Source organism: Podarcis tiliguerta (assembly GCF_965153285.1).
Source record: "Podarcis tiliguerta genome assembly, chromosome: 12".
Taxonomy (NCBI): Eukaryota; Metazoa; Chordata; class Lepidosauria; order Squamata; family Lacertidae; genus Podarcis; species Podarcis tiliguerta.
In genome coordinates this window covers 15,872,902-15,894,891 of record NC_139545.1, presented here as the reverse complement: position 1 = coordinate 15,894,891, position 21,990 = coordinate 15,872,902, and the positions used below count along the sequence as shown (strand labels likewise).

Sequence of the window (21,990 nt, the reverse complement as noted above, 5' to 3'; positions counted from 1 at the left end):
ATGAGGAGGGAGAACGGTGTACGCCACTTTGAGCAACTTGGAGAAAAGGCGGGATGTAAATGCCTCAGTTTAATGAATACACAAAATCATGAATACTCAATCTAGAATGAAGTTCATGCAATTTTACTTCTAGAGAAGCAATGTAGAAATGCCAGGGTTGAGAGGATTTAATTTTTTTGAAAATATTTTAAGCCAGGTGATATTCTGCCTCTCTGCTGATTGTTGTGACTGCCTTATAGCTGTGACAATTCAGCACACATTATCATATTCATCATGTGGGAAAAGCTGATCCATTTCACTTTGCCCAGATCAAGCAAATACTGACAGTGTTTACATCCATTGTTTCATTGTTGTCAACAGTTTAACCAAACTGAGATACGGCTACAATGAATAAATTACCAGTTTCAATTTTGGGGTGAAAACAAGTATCTTCCAAGAAGTAGACTTAAAAAATAATAATACTTCAGCTAAACTTCAACAGGGATTTAGGAATTCTTAAATCCACTGGAATCAATTAGCTTACATATGCCTGTATATTGAATTTTGGCTTTAGATTGTACAAGTGTTCATTCCCCCCCCCATTCAAAACCATTTCGCCCCCACTCCGTGCTTCTTTCCCCTTCTTATTTCTGATAATCCTAAATCAGGATCATGTAGTAAATGAGAGAACATCACAACACTGTCTGCTTGGATTGTCCTACTCAGTCTCCCCGCCTCTCCAAAAGCCATCAAATATTTTTGTTTTGCTCTCTTTGCAATGCACCCTTTTCTTGTTTCGACCAGCGACCATTACGCAATCTCTCCCACTCCCATTGGTTCACAGCTGTTCCAGATCTCTTAAATTCTTCTTTTCTCAAAAACCCTCTCAGAAATAAATTATCCTTGATTGCATCAGCAAGGATGACAGCGGCAGAGCTCTTCAGACCTGGTCTTCCCCACCGACGCGCTTAATCAACGAAGCACTTCCATCTTTGGCAAATGGGCTCCCACCACTGACAGAGCAAATACCCGCAGAGACCATTTCATGAAATGCATTAATCACTGCAAAAAACGAGACCGATGTCACGGAGGGGGCTAAAGAGAGATCTGGTCCTTAAGAGCTCATCACGTTAGGGAACAAAGGGGATCCGTAGAGTTGCCATTTGCGAAAAGGAAAGTCTCCTGAGCCATGCCTGGATGTGTCTTTCAAAGTCATTTCCTGCCTTATGTGTTTCACATGGAAAGCCTATGGTTTTGCCATCAGATCCTTGGCTTTTTCAAGGAAGTCTCCATCAACATTGTCATTATGTCAAATATGTCAACCATCGGCTCCCACAGAATGCCATCCTTTTAAGATACTTCTCTTTGCTAAGAAGCAAAAATCGTGGACACAGAAATGTGATGAGCATGGCATTCCCACCCACCCCGATTCCACCTTCTCTTCCTCCATAACCTTGAGTTTGGCTGTCATTCAGGAAAAGAATCACATCATTATGGGAATCTTCAAGATGCTGAGCTTTGCTATACTTTTATGAGTTGCCACACTTCGTTCCATTCTTTGATGAGTAAAAGGGCTGGTGTGTGCTGCTTCTTCAACACATAATAATAATAATAATAATAATAATAATAATAATAATAATTAATAATAATAATTTATTTATATCCCGCCCTCCCCAGCCAAAGCCGGGCTCAGAGCAGCTAACAACAGTAAAATAAATACAACATTCTAAAATCATTTCATTCTAAAATCAATTCAAATCAGATTAATGGCAACCATTGGGCTAAAGCTCTGTGAGGACTGCCAAAGGAGGGGGTCAGACTGTGCCCTGGCCAAAGGCCTGGTGGAACAGCTCTGTCTTGCAGACCCTGCGGAAAGATGTCACGTCCCGCAGGACCCTAGTCTCTTGTGACAGAGCGTTCCACCAGATCGGAGCCACAGCTGAAAAAGCCCTGGCTCTGGTTGAGGCCAGCTTAACCTAACCACATGTAAAACCGCATACATGACATGGTAGAAGCAGGTGCATCCATAATATTTAGCATGTACAGTGGTGCCTCACAAGACGAAAAGAATCCGTTCCGCGAGTCTCTTCGTCTTGCGGTTTTTTTCGTCTTGCGAAGCAAGCCCATTAGCGGATTAGCGCTATTAGCGCTATTAGCGCTATTAGCGGTTTAGCGGCTATTAGCGGCTAATAAAGGCTTAAGGGATTAGCGGATTAGCTGCTAAAAGGCTATTAGCGGCTATTAAAGGCTTAAGGGATTAGCGGATTAGCTGCTAAAAGGCTATTAGCGGCTTAGATCAGCTGATAAGCGGCTTAGATCAGCTGTTAAGCGGCTTAGCGATCAGCTGTTAAGTGGCTTAGCGAACAGCTGTTAAGTGGCTTAGGGGCTTGGGAAAAAGGGGGGGGGAGGGAAAAAACATCCCAGGAATCGCAAGACATTTTCATCTTGCGAAGCAAGCCCATAGCAAATTCGTTTTGTGAAGCACCTCCAAAACAGAAAACCCTTTCGTCTAGCGGGTTTTCCGTCTTGCGAGGCATTCGCCTTGCGGGGCACCACTGTACCCCCATCCTTTGTGGCATGTGATGCAGTCCCCCCACACCCCGCAAATGGGTACATTACTGGTGGAACCTGAAATAAAATCTTGTAGTGTCGATTGCTCCTGCTTCTCAGTGTTGCAGCCAACCAAACCCCACCCTCTTCCCAGTGTACTATAACTCACCCAAGTGTCAGCTGTCATTCCATGCTCAGCCCTGGCCAGACCATTTTGCAGCTTTGCTCCGCCCCAAGGAATCCCTCCCCCAAAGATTGCTTGAATTTCTGCAAACCTTGGGATTCCCCTGAGCCCATTGATACCTCTCTCATGTCCGTGGATGGTGTCATTCCATGCTCAGCCCTGGCCAGACCATTTTGCAGCTTTGCTCCGCCCCAAGGAATCCCTCCCCCAAAGATTGCTTGAATTTCTGCAAACCTTGGGATTCCCCTGAGCCCATTGATACCTCTCTCCTGTCCGTGGATGGTGCCATCTTGTTCTTGATCTTCTGTACTAAATAAGGAGCAGCCCTCAGTAAATCGAGATCACTGTTAATGCACATGGTACATTAGCCAGTTAATCACTACCAGGTTTGTTGCAGTCATGGGAGCACCAGTTTGCACACACAGACGTTCCACCAGAAAGAGCTCTCCACCCAGCTCAATATCCAGAGAGAGACACTTACATTACCATCTCCAACACCGAAATGAATGGAACTCCATATTATCCAATGACCGTATAGCATAGTCTCTGTTGTCTCTGTGATATTTAACTCTGCTGTTTGAGCTATTAATAATAATAATAATAATAATAATAATAATAATAATAATAATAATTTATTTATACCCTGCCCTTCCTGGTTTAAAAACCGGGCTCAGGGCAGCTGACAGCAAATATAAAACATTAATTAAAATACAACTTAAAAACAGCATAAAATACAACATAAAATGCAACATCAATATCAATAAAATTCAAAAATTCAGGGATCATTTTGGGGGGGGGGGACTCAGTCAGTAGACATCAAATGATCACCAGGGCTAACTGGCCAAGATATTTAAATGTGGGGTCCCAGAAAGGGTTTCTTCATAGAAGAGGAAAGGGGGAAAGGGAATAGAGGATCAGGCTAATTCAAATTGAAGGCCAGGTGGAATAGCTCTGTCTTACAGGCCCTGCGGAAGGAGATCAAGTCCTGCAGGGCCCTAGTCTCATGGGACAGAGCATTCCACCAGGTCAGAGCCATCACTGAAAAGGCCCTGGCCCTGGTGGAGGATAGTCTGGCTTTCTTATTTAAGTCACGATTAGTTCCATAAGAATATAAGAATTGTCTGCTGGGTCAATTCAATGCAATGTCCCATTTAGTCCAGCATCTGTTCTCACAGTGACCAAGCAGATATCTGTGAGGAACCCAAAAGCAGGATTCGAGCGCAAGAGCTCTCCCCCATCCTGCCATTTCCGGCAGCTGGTATTCAGAAGCATTGCTCCCTCCAACTGTTGATTCTCTTGCTATGGTATCCACATAGAATCATTAAATTGCAGAGTTGGAAGGGACCCCAAAAGTAATCTAGTCCAACCCAATGTATTGCATGATGTGTAACGTGGTGCATTTTGTCTTTGTTTTATGGATGCAATTCTGTTGCTGATTTTATGCTGTCCACCGCCATGATATTTTGTCTTAATGTACAGAATTTTTTTGCAAGCAAGCACATAAGTAAGTTTAACCACACAGTATACATATTAGAAGGGATGCGGGTGGCGCTGTGGGTTAAACCACAGAGCCTAGGACTTGCCAATCAGAAGGTCAGCGGTTCAAATCCCCGCGACGGAGTGAGCTCCCGTTGCTCGGTCCCTTCTCCTGTCAACCTAGCAGTTCGAAAGCACGTCAAAGTGCAAGTAGATAAATAGGTACCACTCCGGCGGGAAGGTAAACGGCGTTTCCGTGCGCTGCTCCGGTTTGCCAGAAGCGGCTTAGTCCCTCAGCCAGTAAAGCCAGATGAGCGCCACAACTCCAGAGTCGGTTATGACTGGACCTAATGGTCAGGGGACCCTTTACCTTTACTTATACATGTTAGACCACGGGAATTTGATGGCAGGATTGCTCGTAGTGCTTTTGGCTGCCTTGAGAATTTAAACTAGGGATGGGGAAACAGCGGTCCTCCAGAAACTCTTGGACTGCAAATCTCATTATTCCCAACCATTGGCCAGTGCTGGCTGGGATAAAGGAGGCTATAAAATCCAATGGCATCTGGGTGGGTCACATGTTCCCTGTTCCTGGCTGAAACCAAACTGCCAAGGAAGCATCCTAACCTGTTCGTTCTTCTGGTTGGGTTCCTCTCATGTGCCCTCCATCAAACAAACACACGCCCATTTTCACACGGAGACCCACCCCAGCTGTCATGCGAAGATGGAATCACTCATTCTTTGCAACTGTCGAGCAAGGAGAGTGCAATAAATCAAATTAATAGCCAGAAAAGGAATCGCTCAGGATGGGGAAGGGAAGGAAGTCATTGGCTCCAACCGGTTTAGTGTCTTCCTGAGGAATTCTGCTACGCACCCAAGGAATGTTTAAGTGCATCAACGTTGGGACACTTAACCTTGGTAATAGACCTCAGTCCTATCCTGCCCAGTTAATAATTGATGCAAAGATTCTGAAAGGCAATTCCCGTGTGTAAATCCCATGCGAAACCTGATTTAATATCTGGACTGAAATGAGAGTATGCTGGGAGAGGAGGGGGGGTCATCCTTTGTGCTGCTCAGCAATGAGATCCGCAAAGCTCATATTGCAAACAAACAAACAAGACCTGTGGAACAACACTTTTGGTTGATCTAGTCTCGTTGCAAGGCATTACTTTAAATCTTCATTATAATGTATTATTTTTTAAACACTTTCTCCATACTTCAGGGTGGTGGGATGGAAATAAGGTGTAATAGGAGAGGATGGCAAGTTTGGCGGGAATATTCAAGGACAATCAAAGAAATACTTAAATATTTCAGTATAGTATAGTAATATTGGGGGGGGGGGGGGGAATATACAACCAGAAACCATATCCGTACCTCTCTTCAAGAGCACCAGCTATTCTTCTGCAGTTTTCCACAGCGTATTGTTGTGAACAGGGATTTTCAACTCTGACAAATATGAAAGATTAGAAATGAGAAAGGCTTCTTTGTGTTGGTGAGCAGATGAGAGTTTGTTTGTCTCAAATTAGACCTAAAATAAACATGTTTCCCCAGCAAAAGCAAGCTTACACCTCACACTGACTTTGTATGCATACTTAAGGTACATATGCGAGAGGCTCATTTATAATTGTATCCTTATGTACCTGCACTGTTTTATACTTTCTGGATGTCCCATGAACACAGAATCACAGAATTGTAGAGTTGGAAGCGACACTGAGGGTCATCTAGCCCAACCCCCTGTAATGCAGGAATCTTTTGCCCCACGTTGGGATTTGAACCCACAACCCTGAGATTGAAAGTCATATGCTCTACTAACTGAGCTACCCCAGCTATCATAGTATAAATAGTTGTGTTCTACGTTGCCAATCAAGCACTGCTAGGAGTTGTTACTTTTTGTTTTCCAATGTACTTAAATCCATTAAAAAAATTAGGTATTGCACGAACAAATTGTTATAGTGGTACCTTGGGTTAAGAACTTAATTCGTTCTCGAGGTCCGTTCCTAACCTGAAACCGTTCTTAACCTGAGGTACCACTTTAGGTAATGGGGTCTGCCGCCGCTGCTGCCGCCGCCGCCACATGATTTCTGTTCTCATCCTGACGTAAAGTTCTTAACCTGTTATGTACTGAGTTGAATAGGATCCAAAATGCAGCAGTCTGATTGGTCCTAGAACAATAGGATTCAGAATGCAGCAGTCTGATTGGTCCTAGGACAATGCAGCAGTATGATTGGTCTGCAGGAGCCACCCAATCCAGCTCCAGATGGAAGTGAATCCACAACCTGATTGGCCTACAGGAGAATTCCGGAATTAGCCAATCACGTGCAGCCCATTGTGTAAATTATGTATATAAAGCAGATACTTTGGGGAAACTTTCATTCCTCCTCACCACTATGAGCTGAATAAAGAGCATGAAATCCACTCTCAACTCTGAGTATATTTCATAACCCGAGGTACTATTTCTGGGTTAGCGGAGTCTGTTACCTGAAGAGTTTGTAACCCAAAGCGTTTGTAACCCGAGGTACCACTGTAATCTGAAAGTGTGGCCCAGAGAAAAAAGTGGGAAAACCAGGGTTGGACCCAGGGCCTGGGAGACCAGGATATGAATCTCCACTTACCGCAGTCAGAAAACTCAAGGGATGACCTTGGGCCTGACAGACATACACTCTCACCCTGGCCTACCTCACAGGGTCATTGTGAGGATGAAATGGGGAGATTCGTACCACGAGGTATATAAATGCAATCAGTGGCATAGCGTGGGGGGTGCAGGGGGGGCCGGCCGCACCGGGCGCAACATCTGGGGCTTAGGGTTAGGGGTCGCAAATTCACGGGTTAGGGGGCGCAAATTCACGGGTTAGGGGGCGCAAATTACTTGCCTTGCCCCGGGTGCTGACAACCCACGCTATGCCACTGAATGCAATAGATCCCTAAATAAGCTGAAAAACAAGATCTGTGAGGGTGGCATAAGGATGCTGGGCCTTGCAGCATCCTCTTCTGAGCAGAAGTGCTGACCACATTCCCCTGCCCCCTCCTCCTGCTGCCGCTGCTGCATTTGCTCTCTGGTACTAATGCCCACGTACGCTGTCCATAAATATATTTATTCTGTGTTCCTGCCAGTCCCAGACTAATAGGCCTAATGCTTCCTGAGGAGCAGCCCAAAGCTGCATTAGCCGCAGATGTTTGATTGATTTAAAACAAAGAGCCTGACCGCTGAGCCGCTCTCTATGGCTTCTCTTCCTGTCACTTTGCCTGTAGGGTTATCTCTGAAATGCAATTAAGGTGCTTAAAAGTACATTTTCAGGAAGATGCGGAATTGATGATGGTATCTGTGCCAATGGGTGACTCCGAAGGGGGAGCGCTGCAAAGTCATGCTTTACCCTTTGCAGCCATGCGCAAGACGCACCCCACTTAGCCGGGCCTTTTGAAACAGAGGGCAAGGATGCAAAGTGGGGGGGGGGGGGCGCCTCTTCATCACGAAGACTTCGCATTAGATATCCCGGGCCACTTAGATCACCATCTTCTGATCCTTTGTTCATTCATCTATTATTGAAAGTCAAATCGTTCTCTTATTAGACGTTTGCGCAGGAAGTTAATCGCCAGGGCATGCTGCCATTTTCCATCTCTGCCGTCCTCACTCGCTCGCATCATCTCTTAGTATGCAAGGGGCCGCGTTCTTCTTTTAGCTCGGCGGTGGGGAACCTCTCCCAGCAAAAGGGCTGCATTCCCTTGGAGCCAGAGAAGAAAGCAGGTGGAAAACTAACTAACTAACTAACTAACTAACTAATTTATTTATTTAATGACCCTATACCAGTAGGTCTCAGAACAGTTCACAACACAAAGTTACAATATACGAAGCACAAAATACAGTGGTACCCCGGGTTACATACGCTTTGGGTGACATACGCTTCAGGTTACAGACTCCGCTAACCCAGAAATAGTACCTCGGGTTAAGAACTTTGCTTCAGGGTGAGAACAGAAATCGGGCTACAGCAGCAGCAGGAGGCCCCATTAGTGGTGCTTCAGGTTAAGAACAGTTTCAGGTTAAGAACGGACCTCCGGAACGAATTAAGTACTTAACCCGAGGTACCACTGTACGTATTAAAAATAATCAAAACATAATCAAAAGAATCAAAAGAATTGGTTAGGCAGTCTAACCAAAAATTTAAAAAATGTACAGAGATTACTTTAAAAAAAACAGTGCCCCCAAATCAAAACCTGGACTTGCTTTGAGTAATTTTTGCAAAACAAATTATGGCCTACAAGCATAGTATATGGAGAAGGGTAGAAATGATGAAATGAGAAAGCAACAGTTTATCAGACACGAAACCAGAACCGCTTTGAGGAGGGAGGAAGTCCATTAGAATAGAATAAGAATTGGAAAGAGAAAATAGGGTAACATAAGTCCGTATGTAAGAACTTTCATATTCATGGCCGTATGTTTGTCATTTGTTTTGTGTGGGTTTTTTTAGTTTGTTTCTTAAGTGTCATGTTTGTGTGTGCTGTAATGAAAAGTTAATAAAAAGCATTATAAAAATAATAATATTAATCAAAACAATGAATATTACTAATGTATACACACTAATAAACAGTACACTCCCCGACAAAAGCCCCTAAACAGTACTCCAGCCCACAAATACAGATATAACACGAGAACCTTTTCTGCTCATATATGAGAAAATAAAACCACAGCGTATATTCTCAAAAGCCCTACTTATATAGGTCATCGTGGAAATTATGGCTCTAGAGATTCGCAGCCATTCTCCCTGCAACGTGCCTAATAAGGAACACGGGCCATTAAGGATTGGAACAAATTGCCTAAATGAGAAAGACAAAACAGAAATTCTGCAGCTGATCGTTCGTTATTAATAAATCATTACGCTCCTCTACTCTCTCGCTCTTTCGGTGAGATTGATTTTAAAAAGCTTTGCAAACAAGGCTGGGTAGGGAGCTTCAGAGGATGGCATGCGGCAGCTCCTATCCAAGGGTGTGGCACCCACCCGCCATTTTGGATCTTCTTTAGCTGAGCCTCCTTCCGTGGCTGCGAAAACCCATCTGTTTTCATGCGTTTCTAATACTTCTCCCCATTCTAAAGAGCCAAGAAGCTCTCAACGCAGGTTACAAGCTCACACTGAGAGCCAGTGTGGTGTAGTGGTTAAGAGCGGTAGTCTCGTAATCTGGTGAAACGGGTTCGCTTCCCCGCTCCTCCACATGCAGCTGCTGGGTGACCTTGGGCTAGTCACACTTCTCTGAAGTCTCTCAGCCCCACTCACCTCACAGAGTGTTTGTTGTGGGGGAGGAAGGGAAAGGAGAATGTTAGCCGCTTTGAGACTCCTTCGGGTAGTGATAAAGCGGGATATCAAATCGAACCGCCAACCTTCTGATCGGCAAGTCCTGTGGTTTAACTCACAGCGCCACCCGCATTCCTATTTGATGCTTAGGATGTCCCTATTTTCATCAGAGCAATCTTGAAGGTATGGAGTTACGCTGCTCTGGTTCACCAGAAGCAGCTTAGTCATTCTGGCCACATGCCCTGGAAGCTGTACACCAGCTCCCTCGGGCAATAAAGTGAGATGAGCGCCACAAACCCAGAGTCGGCCACGACTGGACCTAATGGTCAGGGGTCCTTTTACCTTTACCTTTAAGCATCAAATCAGAAACTGGGATGACACCTGTAAATCTGGGACTGTCCCTGGAAAATAGGGACACCTGGAGGGTCTCAAGCTACATCTGCTTTGCAGTTACAGTGGTACCTCGCAAGACGAATGCCTCGCAAGACGAATGCCTCACAAGACGAAAGAGTTTTTCGTTTTTTGAGTTGCTTCGCAAGACGAATTTCCTATGGGCTTGCTTCGCAAGACGAAAATGTCTTGCGCCTTTTTCTTAAAACCGCCAATGCATTCCTATGGGAAACTGTCAATGCATTTCCTATGGGAAACCGTGCTTCGCAAGACGAAAAATTCACAAGACGAAAAAACTCGCAGAACGAAATAATTTCGTCTTGCGAGGCACCACTGTACTGGGAACATGGCTGAAATAGCCTCTTTCTCCTGGAGATTATCATCATCTGCCTGCCTACATATTTAAGATTTCGCTTTCAGCGCAAAAGCAGAAATAAATAAATGGTAGGAACCCGGATTGAATTCAAGGAGTCGGCAAGCAGTGGGGGCCGAGACTACCGAGCGATGCCAGCAAGAATAAATAAATGGCATCTTGCGCTAAGCAAAGACTGCTGACGTGGCTCGATCTTTTCACAAAAGCCCAAGGCAAACTCGACAGCAATAATGGCAGCGTCTTTATCAAGTGTCCTTCTCATGGAGTCATCGGATGGTGATTATTTGCGATAATAGCAAATATGGGTAGTGGGTTTTGTTGTTGTTGTTGTTGCTTTTCAATAAGACTGTCTGCAAACAAAGAGATCACTTCCTCCTCCTTGGCTCTGGTAGAAAAGAGGAAGAAAGCAAGTAGAATTATGACAGGCTGGGTAGGCTTAGTGAGAGATGGTCCCCCCACCTGGTGGCCTTGCCTGGGAATGGCAGCCTTGCCCGAACAAAGCCACATAATGCATTGTTTTAGAATGAATCGAGCACTGGGTGAAATTGCAGTAATGTGATCCTGAAATGGGTATGGCCGGCGTGCATGCGTGTTGTGGCTCCAGATCAATAAGCAGCACTTATTAGATTCTAAAAGGTCTTTAAAAATAACTTTCATGTTTAAAAGACAATAAATTACTGGAAAAAAACTCTCTCTCTCTATATATATATGGGATATGCAGCCACCTCTGTGAGTCAACATTTTTATTCACCCAACCCCAACGGCAATATAAATATTTATGGGGGTGAGGGAAATAAAAGTCTAACAAGCTGAAGTAGCAGGGGCTATAAAGGGACCTACTGAGTTGCCTTGCCTAGCCTTTTGTTTGTGCAGAGAAAGTGTGCGTTTTTAAAAGTCGTGGGACACATTCGGAACTGAAAGGCCGCAATGTTGCAGGTGCCAACATGGCTAAGCCCCCTGTTTACGCTTGGGCTTCAGAGTTATTGTGGAGTGCAGAGTATGCTTTAAGCCCTGGGCTGAGGAACAAACAGAAAAGCAATTGGCTTTGTATGCTGCCTGTCAAAGGTTTTTTGTTTTTAATGCTACTATACGGCAGGGCTGGCACCAGGGGTCAGCATGGCTGGGCATCTGCCAAGGACCCGCAAGCCAGCAGGTGCCCCCCCCCTTGACAATAGCCATTTGGACCACCTCCTCTTCTTCACCATGGCAACCCGCTTGCTTGTTCAGGCCTGGCATAGGCCTAGTCAGTGTTGGCGGTGAGGAATAGCAGCGCTCGGCCTGGCAAGAAGGAGGCAGTAGCAAGGAGGAGATGCTAAAGGCAGCAAGGGCACAGCAAGGGCTCAGGGAGAGAGAGCCCTCGAAAGGTGTCTTGCTGGAAGGCTCTCCAAAGCCTGCTAGGCAGGGCCGGCCCACCCATGAAGCGAGCTGAAGAAGCTGCCTCGGGTGGCAGAATCTTGCGAGGCGATGCCCTGTTGGTGCTCAGCCACCGCTGGGTGTGTGTGGCAGTGGCTTTTTCTTTCCATGGTTCATTTTACATATCATAAATCCCTGCATATTTTACAAAAAAACCCATACCATTCAGAATTCCATTATTGCATCCATCAAAACTTGTTTACACTGTTAAATTTATCTTAATGATGCGTTTTCAGTAGTACGCAATTATTTCCCATATATTCAAGAAACGTTTTCCAATCTTCTTTAAATGTATGTTCTTCTTGTTCTCTTATTCTATATGTTAAGTCTGCAAGTTGTGCATATTCTGTCAACTTAAGCTGCCACTCTTCTTTGGTTGAGGCCAGGGCTGTCTTACCCATAGGTGCTAGGAGTGCGGGGAACCCGGACGCCAGGCTCTCAGGGGCGCCAAGCCAAGAGTCCAGGGCCCGAGAGTTGAGTCTGGGGAAGAGCCCGCCTGTTGGTTGGAGTGCCGTGGCGGGCTCTTCTGCTGCGGGCGGCTCTGTGCTGCGAGTTCGGGAGCGACCAAGCCAGCGAGATGCTGAGGCTGCCAGCCGGCTCTGCCCTCCTGGGACTGGGCAACCTGGGGGGTGGGCGCCAGGCAGATCTTTGCACCCTGGCGCCACATATGCTTAAGGCAGCCCTGGTTGGGACCTTGCTCGTTTCCCATTTTTAGGCTAACAAAACACGGGCTGCAGTAGTGGCATACATAAATAAATAGCCTTTTAGAAGAACCACAGCCCTTTCCATGAAGGCCCATCTGTTATAAAATCCAGATCAGCCCATGGTGAAGACTATGGACCCTGTGACACAGGTCTAGATTAAAAACCAGCTGCACCCTTGTCCCGGCACATCTTTAGAGCAGAGATATGGCCCTTCAGATGTCGTTGCTCTGAGATGATGGGAGGACTTTAACAACATCTTGGAGGGCAGCAAGTTCCCTACTGGCCTTTGCTCCACGCTCTCCCTGAATGGCCGGAATGTGGCTTTGAGCTGCTATAATAATGCCTGCTTTTGTGGGTTATGATAGCGGAGATTACCGTATTTTTTGCTCTATAAGACTCACTTTTTCCCTCCTAAAAAGTAAGGGGAAATGTGTTTGCATCTTATGGAGCGAATGCAAGCTGCACAGCTATCCCAGAAGCCAGACCAGCAAGAGGGATTGCTGCGCAGTGAAAGCAGCAATCCCTCTTGCTGTTCTGGCTTCTGAGATTCAGAATATTTTTTTTCTTGTTTTCCTCCTCCAAAAACTAGGTGCGTCTTGTGGTCTGGTGCGCCTTATAGAGCGAAAAATACGGTAATTCTTGTATTTTCTTTTTGATGTTCAGACAATAGATAGCTACTGAAAACAAACCAAAAGCCACCTAGAGTTCATAGGTAATATTCTGCTTTTTTTTTTACGGATGGCGTCTGGTCTGACCCATGCTCCTTGAAAGTGGTAAAGTTTGGAGGATAACATCATCATGGCAGCCTTGAACTGATCTTGCCTGACACTGTGGTTTTTTGGCAGTTGCTAAAAAGCGATATAAATGAAGGTGGAAATCTGGATTACTGCATGTAGGCAATAAATTATTGCAGTATCCTGTCTGGAAAATGAGCACCGATTCTGAAGCACTGTATTAGTTTGCCACCTATTTGCACTAACTTGTCTTAAATTCCGCTGTTTGCCTCATATATATTCCTGTCAGCCTCCAAGCGTCTCTTAACATTCCCATCTACTCCACAAGTGCATTTGAAATCTTTGTTAAGACGGGCTGGAAGTGAGCAGGAAATGAAACGTTCCTGATTTAAAATAGCTTCTGTATATTCTCTTGACTCTCTCAATGTGGCACACAATTAGAATGTTAAAAGAAAGGGGTTTTTTCCCCTTAAAAAAAGGGTATTAGAAGAAACAAAATTGCCTGTAATTTCATCTATAGGTTCCTTTCACAGATCTTTCCATGTGTTCATTAGAGAAATAATATTAATACTGCAATAACTGTAAGTGATTTTGCTAGAATGCTTCTACATCACGGGTCTTTTGCATGTACAAGGTGAATGAGAATCAGGCTACATAAACACCATACATTTAAAGTGCACCCCCCTCAAGAAACCTGGAAACTGTAGTTTACCCCTTCGCAGAGCTGCAGTTCCCAGCAACCATAATGAGCTACAGTTCCCAGGAAACTTTGAAGGAAGCAAGGTGCTTTAAGTGTGTGGCATGTGTACAGTTTCAGATCTATCCAAATGAAAATCTAAGTACCTCCATGTACGTAGCATACTGATAGAAGCTGTCCTTTATCAACACGGGAGCGAGGCCTGCAACAAAATGGTTGCTCATCTGTCACAGGAGTGCTCCTGTTCAGGGTTCCAGCCAGACAGTCACCTTCTTTTCCAGGTTACCATAAACTGGTTTCCTAGCTCCAGTCCAGGAATGTTGTGTGAGGCTATGAATGAGGGGCTTGAGAAGAGGACAATGAGGATTTGGGGCATGGGTGGAGGTAATAGAGGAAGGCAAATGACTGAGCAAAATAGCAGGGATGCATACCCTTCAACATTTCTCTGATGAAAATAGGGATGTCAATAATAACAATAACAATAACAATAGTGGTTTTTTTCTTTTAAAAAGTTTAGGGGTACTCTCATTTTGACTCAAGAAAATTACCATTTTATAGTTCAAACTGGGGGAAATAAATACGGTAAATAGACAAAAGTACAAAGATTCACAAAATGTTTAGGGGTATGTGCACCTCTGCATCCCCCCAGAAAAAAGCACTGATAATAGTTATTATTATACCCCTCCCTCCACAATTATGGTTCTAAGCTCCCAGATTATACAAGTGAAAAAGCTAATGAGTGACGAATTCTAGGTCATTCATAAACCTGAAGAGCTCTACAGAAAGTGACAAAAAGCAGTCTTGCAAGAGAGGGGCGTCCCCTCCACTGGTTCTGTGTCTATGAGCACTATGGTCTCCTAGGTTGTGGGTTCAAGTCCCACGTTGGGCAAAAGATTCCTGCGTTGTAGGAGGCTAGATGACGATTGGGGTCCCTTCCAACTCTACAGTTCTATGATTCTATGAAAAGATGCTATAATAAGGGTGGTCGGATGGTTGTTCTCCAGCTGTACAAGAGGTGCAGCGGGACAGATTTTGGAACGTGAATAGAAGCTGGCTGAATAAGTGCACTTGTGTTGGGTGGAAACTAAAATGTTGCATTTTCTCCTAGCTATAACCCTCCCCAACTGCATGGGACACTCGGTTAGCATAGAGGTTTTTAAAACAGAGGTGCAAGGACCACTTTTAAGTGCACTTCCTGCAGTGATAAAAGGGTTGGTGGTCTTTAATGTCCCCACCATGGTTCTATTCGTCTATAGATCTCACCAGGAGCCAATAGCACTGGGGTCCTGCATGCCTTTTGGAAGAAGGAAAGAAGTTGCAGAAGCTTCATGGGGTTGGAGAACGTGCACCTTTCCAGACACTGGTGGACTCCAAGTCCTATCAGCTCCAGCTTAGCCAGTGAACAGGGATGATGGGAACTGGAGTCCAACAGCATCCATGTGGCCACATCCCATCTTAAGAGTTTTGCACAACACCATCCATAAGTGCTCTAAGCACTTTGTGCAGGCGAACTCAGCAATCCTTGTAACAAGTCTGTGAAATAGACCATATTAGAGAAGCCAAGTTACAGAGAACCAGGCAGAGGGCCTTCTCAGCAGTGGCACCCGCCCTGTGGGACGCCTTCCCACCAGATGTCAAAGAGAAAAATAACTACCAAACTTTTAGAAGACATCTGAAGGCAGCCCTGTTTAGGGAAGCTTTTAATGTTTAATAGGTTATTGTATTTTAGGGTTCTGTTGGAAGCTGCCCAGAGTGGCTGGGGAAACCCAGCCAGATGAGTGGGGTATAAATAAATTATTATTATTATTATTATTATTATTATTATTATTATTATTATTAATAATAATATCACTCACCAGCGAGTTACGGCTGAGGTCAGGACTGAAAGGGGTTTCTTGGATCTGTGTCAGAGGCACGGAAAGTCTCTGGTGGCAACACATGATCTATAAACGCATGTTTCTGTACAGCAGTGACTTCTTTCATTGGCATCAGTTCTGTTGCAGAGAGTGCTTGGCATCTAAGAATAGTACTCCTTGTTGCTTTCTTTGCAAAAAAAAAAAGGGGGGGGGGAGACTGTGTTGATTGGCAGCTGCATCCTCAGCACAGATGCAACCATGGCTGGTCTCAGCAAGATATTTAAAAAGCAGAGAAAAAAAAAATATATAATCTCAATACTGAGATAAAGTTTGGCTCATAGCAGGGATACTTATCTCACCTCTGAGATTTGCATTTAGAACACAGGAAGCAGCGGCTGCAGAACAAAACTCTTGCTCTTGGCATGCACACTGGAATCTTCCTCAAACCAAACAGAGATATGACAGTTTCACTGAAAACAATATTATTAATATCTATTATTATAATAGATTCATAGAACTGGAAGTCCCCCCCCCCCCCGCAATGCAGGAATCTTTTTGCCCAACATGGGGCTAGAACCCACAACCCCTGAGATTAAGAGTTGCACGCTGTACTGACTGAGCCAGCTTCCTATACGCTAATCATTTATAAGCAGAACTGCTTGATACTTTGGATTTGCGAAGTGCTTCAGAATCTCTACTGTGTGCTGGGCTTGACACAACTGATGTGGCTGACAAATTAGCACGAGAATGTGACTTATGAATCCATTCCAAGCTCAATGGTTAAGTGTAAAAGAATGAAATAAATGCACAGTCCTTTTGAATCACTTTTGAGATGAATTTGGCCAGAGATGGTCCCCCATTAAATGTAAAGGGACCCCTGACCATTAGGTCCAGTCATGGCCAACTCTGGGGTTGCGGCGCTCATCTCGCTTTACTGGCCGAGGGAGCCGGCGTACAGCTTCCGGGTCATGTGGCCAGCATGACTAAGCCGCTTCTGGCAAACCAGAGCAGCGCATGGAAACGGCGTTTACCTTCCCGCCGGAACGGTACCTATTTATCTACTTGCACTTTGATGTGCTTTCGAACTGCTAGGTTGGCAGGAGCTGGGACTGAGCAATGGGAGCTCATCCCATTGCGGGGATTTGAACCGCCGACCTTCTGATCGGCAAGTCCTAGGCTCTGTGGCTTAACCCACAGCGCGAATGCTTGACTATATTGGTTTATTTTTATTCTTATCTTGTGTGTGCACAGTGTTAAAAACTTAATTCGTTTTGGAGGTCTGTTCTTAACCTGAAACTGTTCTTAACCTGAAGCACCACTTTACCTAATGGGGCCTCCCGCTGCCGCTGCGCTGCCGCTGCACGATTTCTGTTCTCATGCTGAAGCAAAGTTCTTAACCCGAGGTACTATTTCTGGGTTAGCGGAGTCTGTAACCTGAAGCATATGCAACCTGAAGCGTATGTAACCCAAGATACCACTGTATATATAATTACACACACACATTTACACATAAACATATAAAATTACACACACACAGTGTTTGTGTGTGGTGTGTGTGTGTGTGTGTGTGTTTGTGTGTGTAATTTTATGTTGTGAACCACCCTGAGATCCAAAGATGAGGGGTGGTATAGAAATTTAATAAATAATAATGATAATATCTCCTAATATTAATATGGAAAATGGACAAGCAGCAACCAATTTACTTATTTAATTAAGTACTAGGAAACTGAGTCTTACAAGAGAGATTCAAACCACCACCACCCTTTATTTTGGAACTCAAGTATCAGTTCAGTTTGAGTCTTCCTAATCTGCGTTTCCCAAAACAATATGCAAACCCAAAATCACAGCCACATTTTGAAAACTGCTCTTCTCCAAATGTTGCGATGCAGTTCTCCAACAAAAACAAGGTGCACAAAACATATAACAGGGGAAACCTGCATAACTGCTTATATTACAGAAAATAACATTGAAATGCCTTACATTCGGAAAAAGTGCTTGCAAAAGATCAGGCAAAGCTGCACATACCAATGTACATTAGAAATGCACACTAGAATGCTGGTGAGGTCATAAGGATATTATTATTATTATTATTATTATTATTATTATTATTATTAAAGCCAATTCATGCAAAATAGGGGAGAGGAAGTATCTCCGGTTTTGGAACTGACAGTCCCCTGCCCCCTCATCAAGATCATTGAAACCCTACCCAATACTGTTTGGCAAGTAATCCACAAAGTTAGAAAAAGTAAAAATTTATTTATTTACTTTTGGAGTAGGGAGAGCCAAGTTGTTCACTCAGTGCACATACTGTACTCTGCAGCACACAGAATTAGCAGTGAAACACTCATCAGAGGACAGCTAATACATTTTGAAGGAAATTAATAAATCAACAATATGTTCAGTTCCATTTATTAATGCCAAACATTCCTATGGCACTTTGTTTTGAAAAGTATTCGAAATGCAGCTGGAATCTGCAAGCAGAACTGCAGAATGCAAAACATTTGTGTGTGTTTTGCCTCTTAAGAACAAAACCCCAAACCATCCCTGTGTCTCTGAAGTGATTATCTCCATGCCTTCCTTTTTTCTTCAGCGGTAACTAGTCTGGCAAGACATGTAGCTTTCTCAGATTCACCCACAAGTGGCAGAAAAAAACATTAACTTTCCCTGTCATTTCTTGTTCACAGCTTTAGCCGGAAAAGGTGGAGAGGAGAGATGCTCTGAGGAGGGGAAAGAGGAGATTAGTGTTCACACATCTCTTTGAAACATGGTGAGTCTCCTGTGACTTTAGAGGAAGGAAGCTGGTTTACACTGAATGATGCTGGTGGCAGCAGCAGGGGGAGTCTTTCCTGTGTCAGGCCATAGCTTTTTAATCTGATGCACACACAGCATGCCGCAGCTGGCTTGCAACATCCAGCTAAACCTATAAATCTGTGGAAATGAAACCTCTCTCATTCGTATATGGATAGATAGATAGATAGATAGATAGATAGATAGATATTAGTGATGTATGGAAGTGAGTGGAAATGAGAAGTGAAAGCTGGACCATAAAGAAGGCTGATCGCCAAAGAATTGATGCTTTTGAATTATGGTGCTGGAGGAGACTCTTGAGAGTCCCATGGACTGCAAGAAGATCAAACCTCTCCATTCCGAAGGAAATCAGCCCTGAGTGCTCACTGGAAGGACAGATCGTGAAGCTGAGGCTCCAATACTTTGGCCACCTCATGAGAAGAGAAGACTCCCTGGAAAAGACCCTGATGAGGGCACAAGGAGAAGGGGACCACAGAGAACGAGATGGTTGGATAGTGTTCTCGAAGCTACCAGCATGAGTTTGACCAAACTGTGGGAGGCAGTGGAAGACAGGAGTGCCTGGCATGCTCTGGTCCATGGGGTCACGAAGAGTCGGACACGACTAAACGATTAAACAACAACAACAACAACATATATATATATATATATATATATATATATATATATATATGCTTTCGTAGATTTTCACGGGTACAGGAATGCAGGTTTTGGTGTCCTCGGGTGTCTTCCCGTGTAAAAGTTGGGGTGTCTAGGCGACGTTTCGACGAGGTCTCACTCGTCATCTTCAGGCTGGTGCTTTCGGCTTCTTGTTACTGGAACAGAGCAGGATCTCAGTGTTTGAGTTCCTATAAATACTGTTGAGGAGGTGTGGTGTATAGCCTCCAATGTTCTGGGCAGAGAGGAGGTTCCCAGGCTAGTGTGCCTTTTCTTCTTTTGTTCCTTAATTACTTGAGGGATATCTTGGGTGATTTCTTGAGTGATTTCCTGAATCCCACTTAGGTGGGTCATTAGGTGTGGATTAGTTGCTAAAGCCTTCGTGTCTTGAACTCTTGAACTTTGTGAAGAGTTTTTCTGAGAAGATGGCTGTACTGCACTTGGTTGTGCTCTGGCTTGGCTTCGTGTATAGGGGCGAGCTGTGGTTTTGTGGCCTGTGCCAGCCAGATCTGTGTAGGGATTGCAGGGGGGTGCAGCATCCGGAGGTGCCACCCTGGTTTGGCTACTGGATGGTGTCTGTAATTTATCTGTGGAGAGGGTCTGGGTTTGGGTCTGGTGTGGTTGATTGGTGATGGCGTTCTGTGTGCCTCTGGATCTGGTGTCAGATTTTGTGGGGAGGGCTAATTTCCAGATGTCTGGCAAGCGGGATGTGTCGTCACGCTTGTTCATGTTGTGAGGGTGTTTCTCTATCTCGATGGCTTCCATGATTATTCTCTTGTGGTGATGTTCCATGTTAAAGAGCAATTTGGAATCTGCAAAATTAATTTCGTGTCCTGTTTCTTTCATGTGTTGGAAAAGAGAGGAAGTTTTTTCTTCTTTTTTGACGGCATTCTTGTGTTCTGCGATCCGTGCATTTATTCGTCTGTTTGTTTGTCCAATGTACGTGGCTGGGCAGACTTTGCAGGGTATTTCATAGACCCCTTGGTTTTCCAACTGAATTTTATCCTTGGGGTTTCTGAGGATATTGGCTATTTTTTGGTTGGTGCAAAAGGCTGTTTTGATATTGTGTTTATGGAGGATTTTGCTAATTTTATCTGTAGTGCCCTTGATATAAGGAAGGAGGGCTATGCCATTGTTTTCTTCTGTGTCTTGGTTTTTGGGGGGTGTTTCTTTTTGGATTAGCTTCGTAACCCTGTTTTGCTGGTATCCATTGGCAATTAACACATTTGAGAGATTCTGTAACTCAGTTGTCAAGTGGTCTTCGTCAGCCAGGCGTTTGGTTCTGGAGATGAGAGTCTTGGCTACGGAGTTTATTTGTGCAGGGTGGTGGTGTGATTGTGCATGTAAGTAGCGGATGGTGTGTGTTTTTTTCCGGTAGATAGTGTGTCCTAGGGAGCCATCAGGTTTTTTGTAGATTAGGACGTCAAGGAAGGGAAGTTGGTTGTTGGCTTCTATTTCCATAGTGAATTGTATTTTGGGGTGTAGGCTGTTGAGATGTGTGAGGAAGCTATCCAGTTTTTCCTTCCCGTGTGGCCAAATTACAAAGGTGTCGTCAACATATCTGAGCCAAAGTTTGGGTTTGTGTTCTGACTTGTCTAAAGCATTGGTTTCAAAGTGTTCCATGTACAGGTTAGCGATGACCGGTGAGAGGGGTGATCCCATAGGTGCTCCTTCTATCTGTTTGTATCTTTGTCCATTGTGGATGAAGTACGTGTTGGTTAGGCAGTGGTTGGTCAGGTCCAAGATGTATTCGGGGGGATTGTATTTGTTTTGAATGGCTGTCAAGGCTTCATTAATGGGCACTTGTGTGAAGAGAGATACAACATCGAAGCTCACAAGTAGGTCATTGGGTTGTAGGTTTTGCTTCTTTATTGTTTCTATGAACTGGAAGGAGTTTGGAACGTGTGAAGAGATGGATTCTGCATAGGGCTGAAGTTGCTTGGCGAGAAATTTAGCGAGATTTTGTAGAGGTGAGCCTATGGAGCTGACTATTGGTCTGAGTGGTGTTCCTTCTTTGTGTATCTTGGGGAGGCCGTAGAGTTTGGGGCATCTGGATGATTTTTCTATATATATATCACTCTCTTTTCTCATCAATTCAATACTTCTGTTGCTCATTTTTTTGGGGGGGGGATTCCTATTTATTTTGTTGTTGTTCATATATTTATTTAATCTCATCCTATAATAAAGAGTTAACACATACAAAAACCCATGCAAAAACAGAACATACTCGTGGCAAAGATGCATTCATCCAGCTGGGAATGCCTGGCGGAACAGTAATTATCTCCACTTGCTTCTGGGAACTGCAGATATGATGTTAACATTTGGGACCCATTGCTGTAACATAGCAACTATTGTGAAAAGGGCCTGATCTGGCACAGTGACCTGTAAGGAGGCCGACATGGGACTGCAAAGCTTTGTTTGCCTCATAACGCTACTATACCCTATAAGCAATTCTTCCTTTCCACTCATTTTCTCCAGATACAAACAATAAGTTTGGCTAGGTCAAAATGGCCTTGGGAGATGAACAGAAGTGGAGGATCAGTGTCAGGGAACCGCCATCAGCTCAGAGGCGAGAGGTGGAAGGGCAGTTGTGTTATAGGGAACCTCCAAAAATCCTCCTCTGGCAAGGAGGGAAGCCCCACCTCCAGTGGAGAGGAAGTGGTGGGAACAGGGGATGCTAGGTAGAGCCTCAACACAGAGCCTGAGCAAACCGGAGTGGAGGGAAGTACCCCTTTGCCAGCGCCCATTCTGGTTTAGGCACAGGGAAAGGAGGAGAAGGTTGGGGGTCACGTGACTGTTATGCTGGAGGAGGTATAAGGACCGCTCACTCCCAGATTCCGCTAGCGAGTGAGCCAGACATGAACTTGCGACACTCTTCACTGTAAATAAAGGT

General features: G+C 44.5%; 1 protein-coding gene across 1 annotated transcript in view; it reads left to right on the top strand.

Annotated features, from left to right (window-relative positions):
- The window catches only part of LOC310660470 (uncharacterized protein), a 129,345-nt gene that overhangs the window by 105,101 nt on the left and 2,254 nt on the right, over positions 1 to 21,990 (top strand). The window contains exons 3-4 of the mRNA XM_083405271.1: positions 7,754 to 7,928; positions 18,320 to 18,402. Of these exons, the coding sequence (XP_083261397.1) occupies positions 7,754 to 7,928; positions 18,320 to 18,396 (252 nt within the window). The 3' untranslated portion in view covers positions 18,397 to 18,402. The remainder of the gene's footprint in view (positions 1 to 7,753; positions 7,929 to 18,319; positions 18,403 to 21,990) is intronic.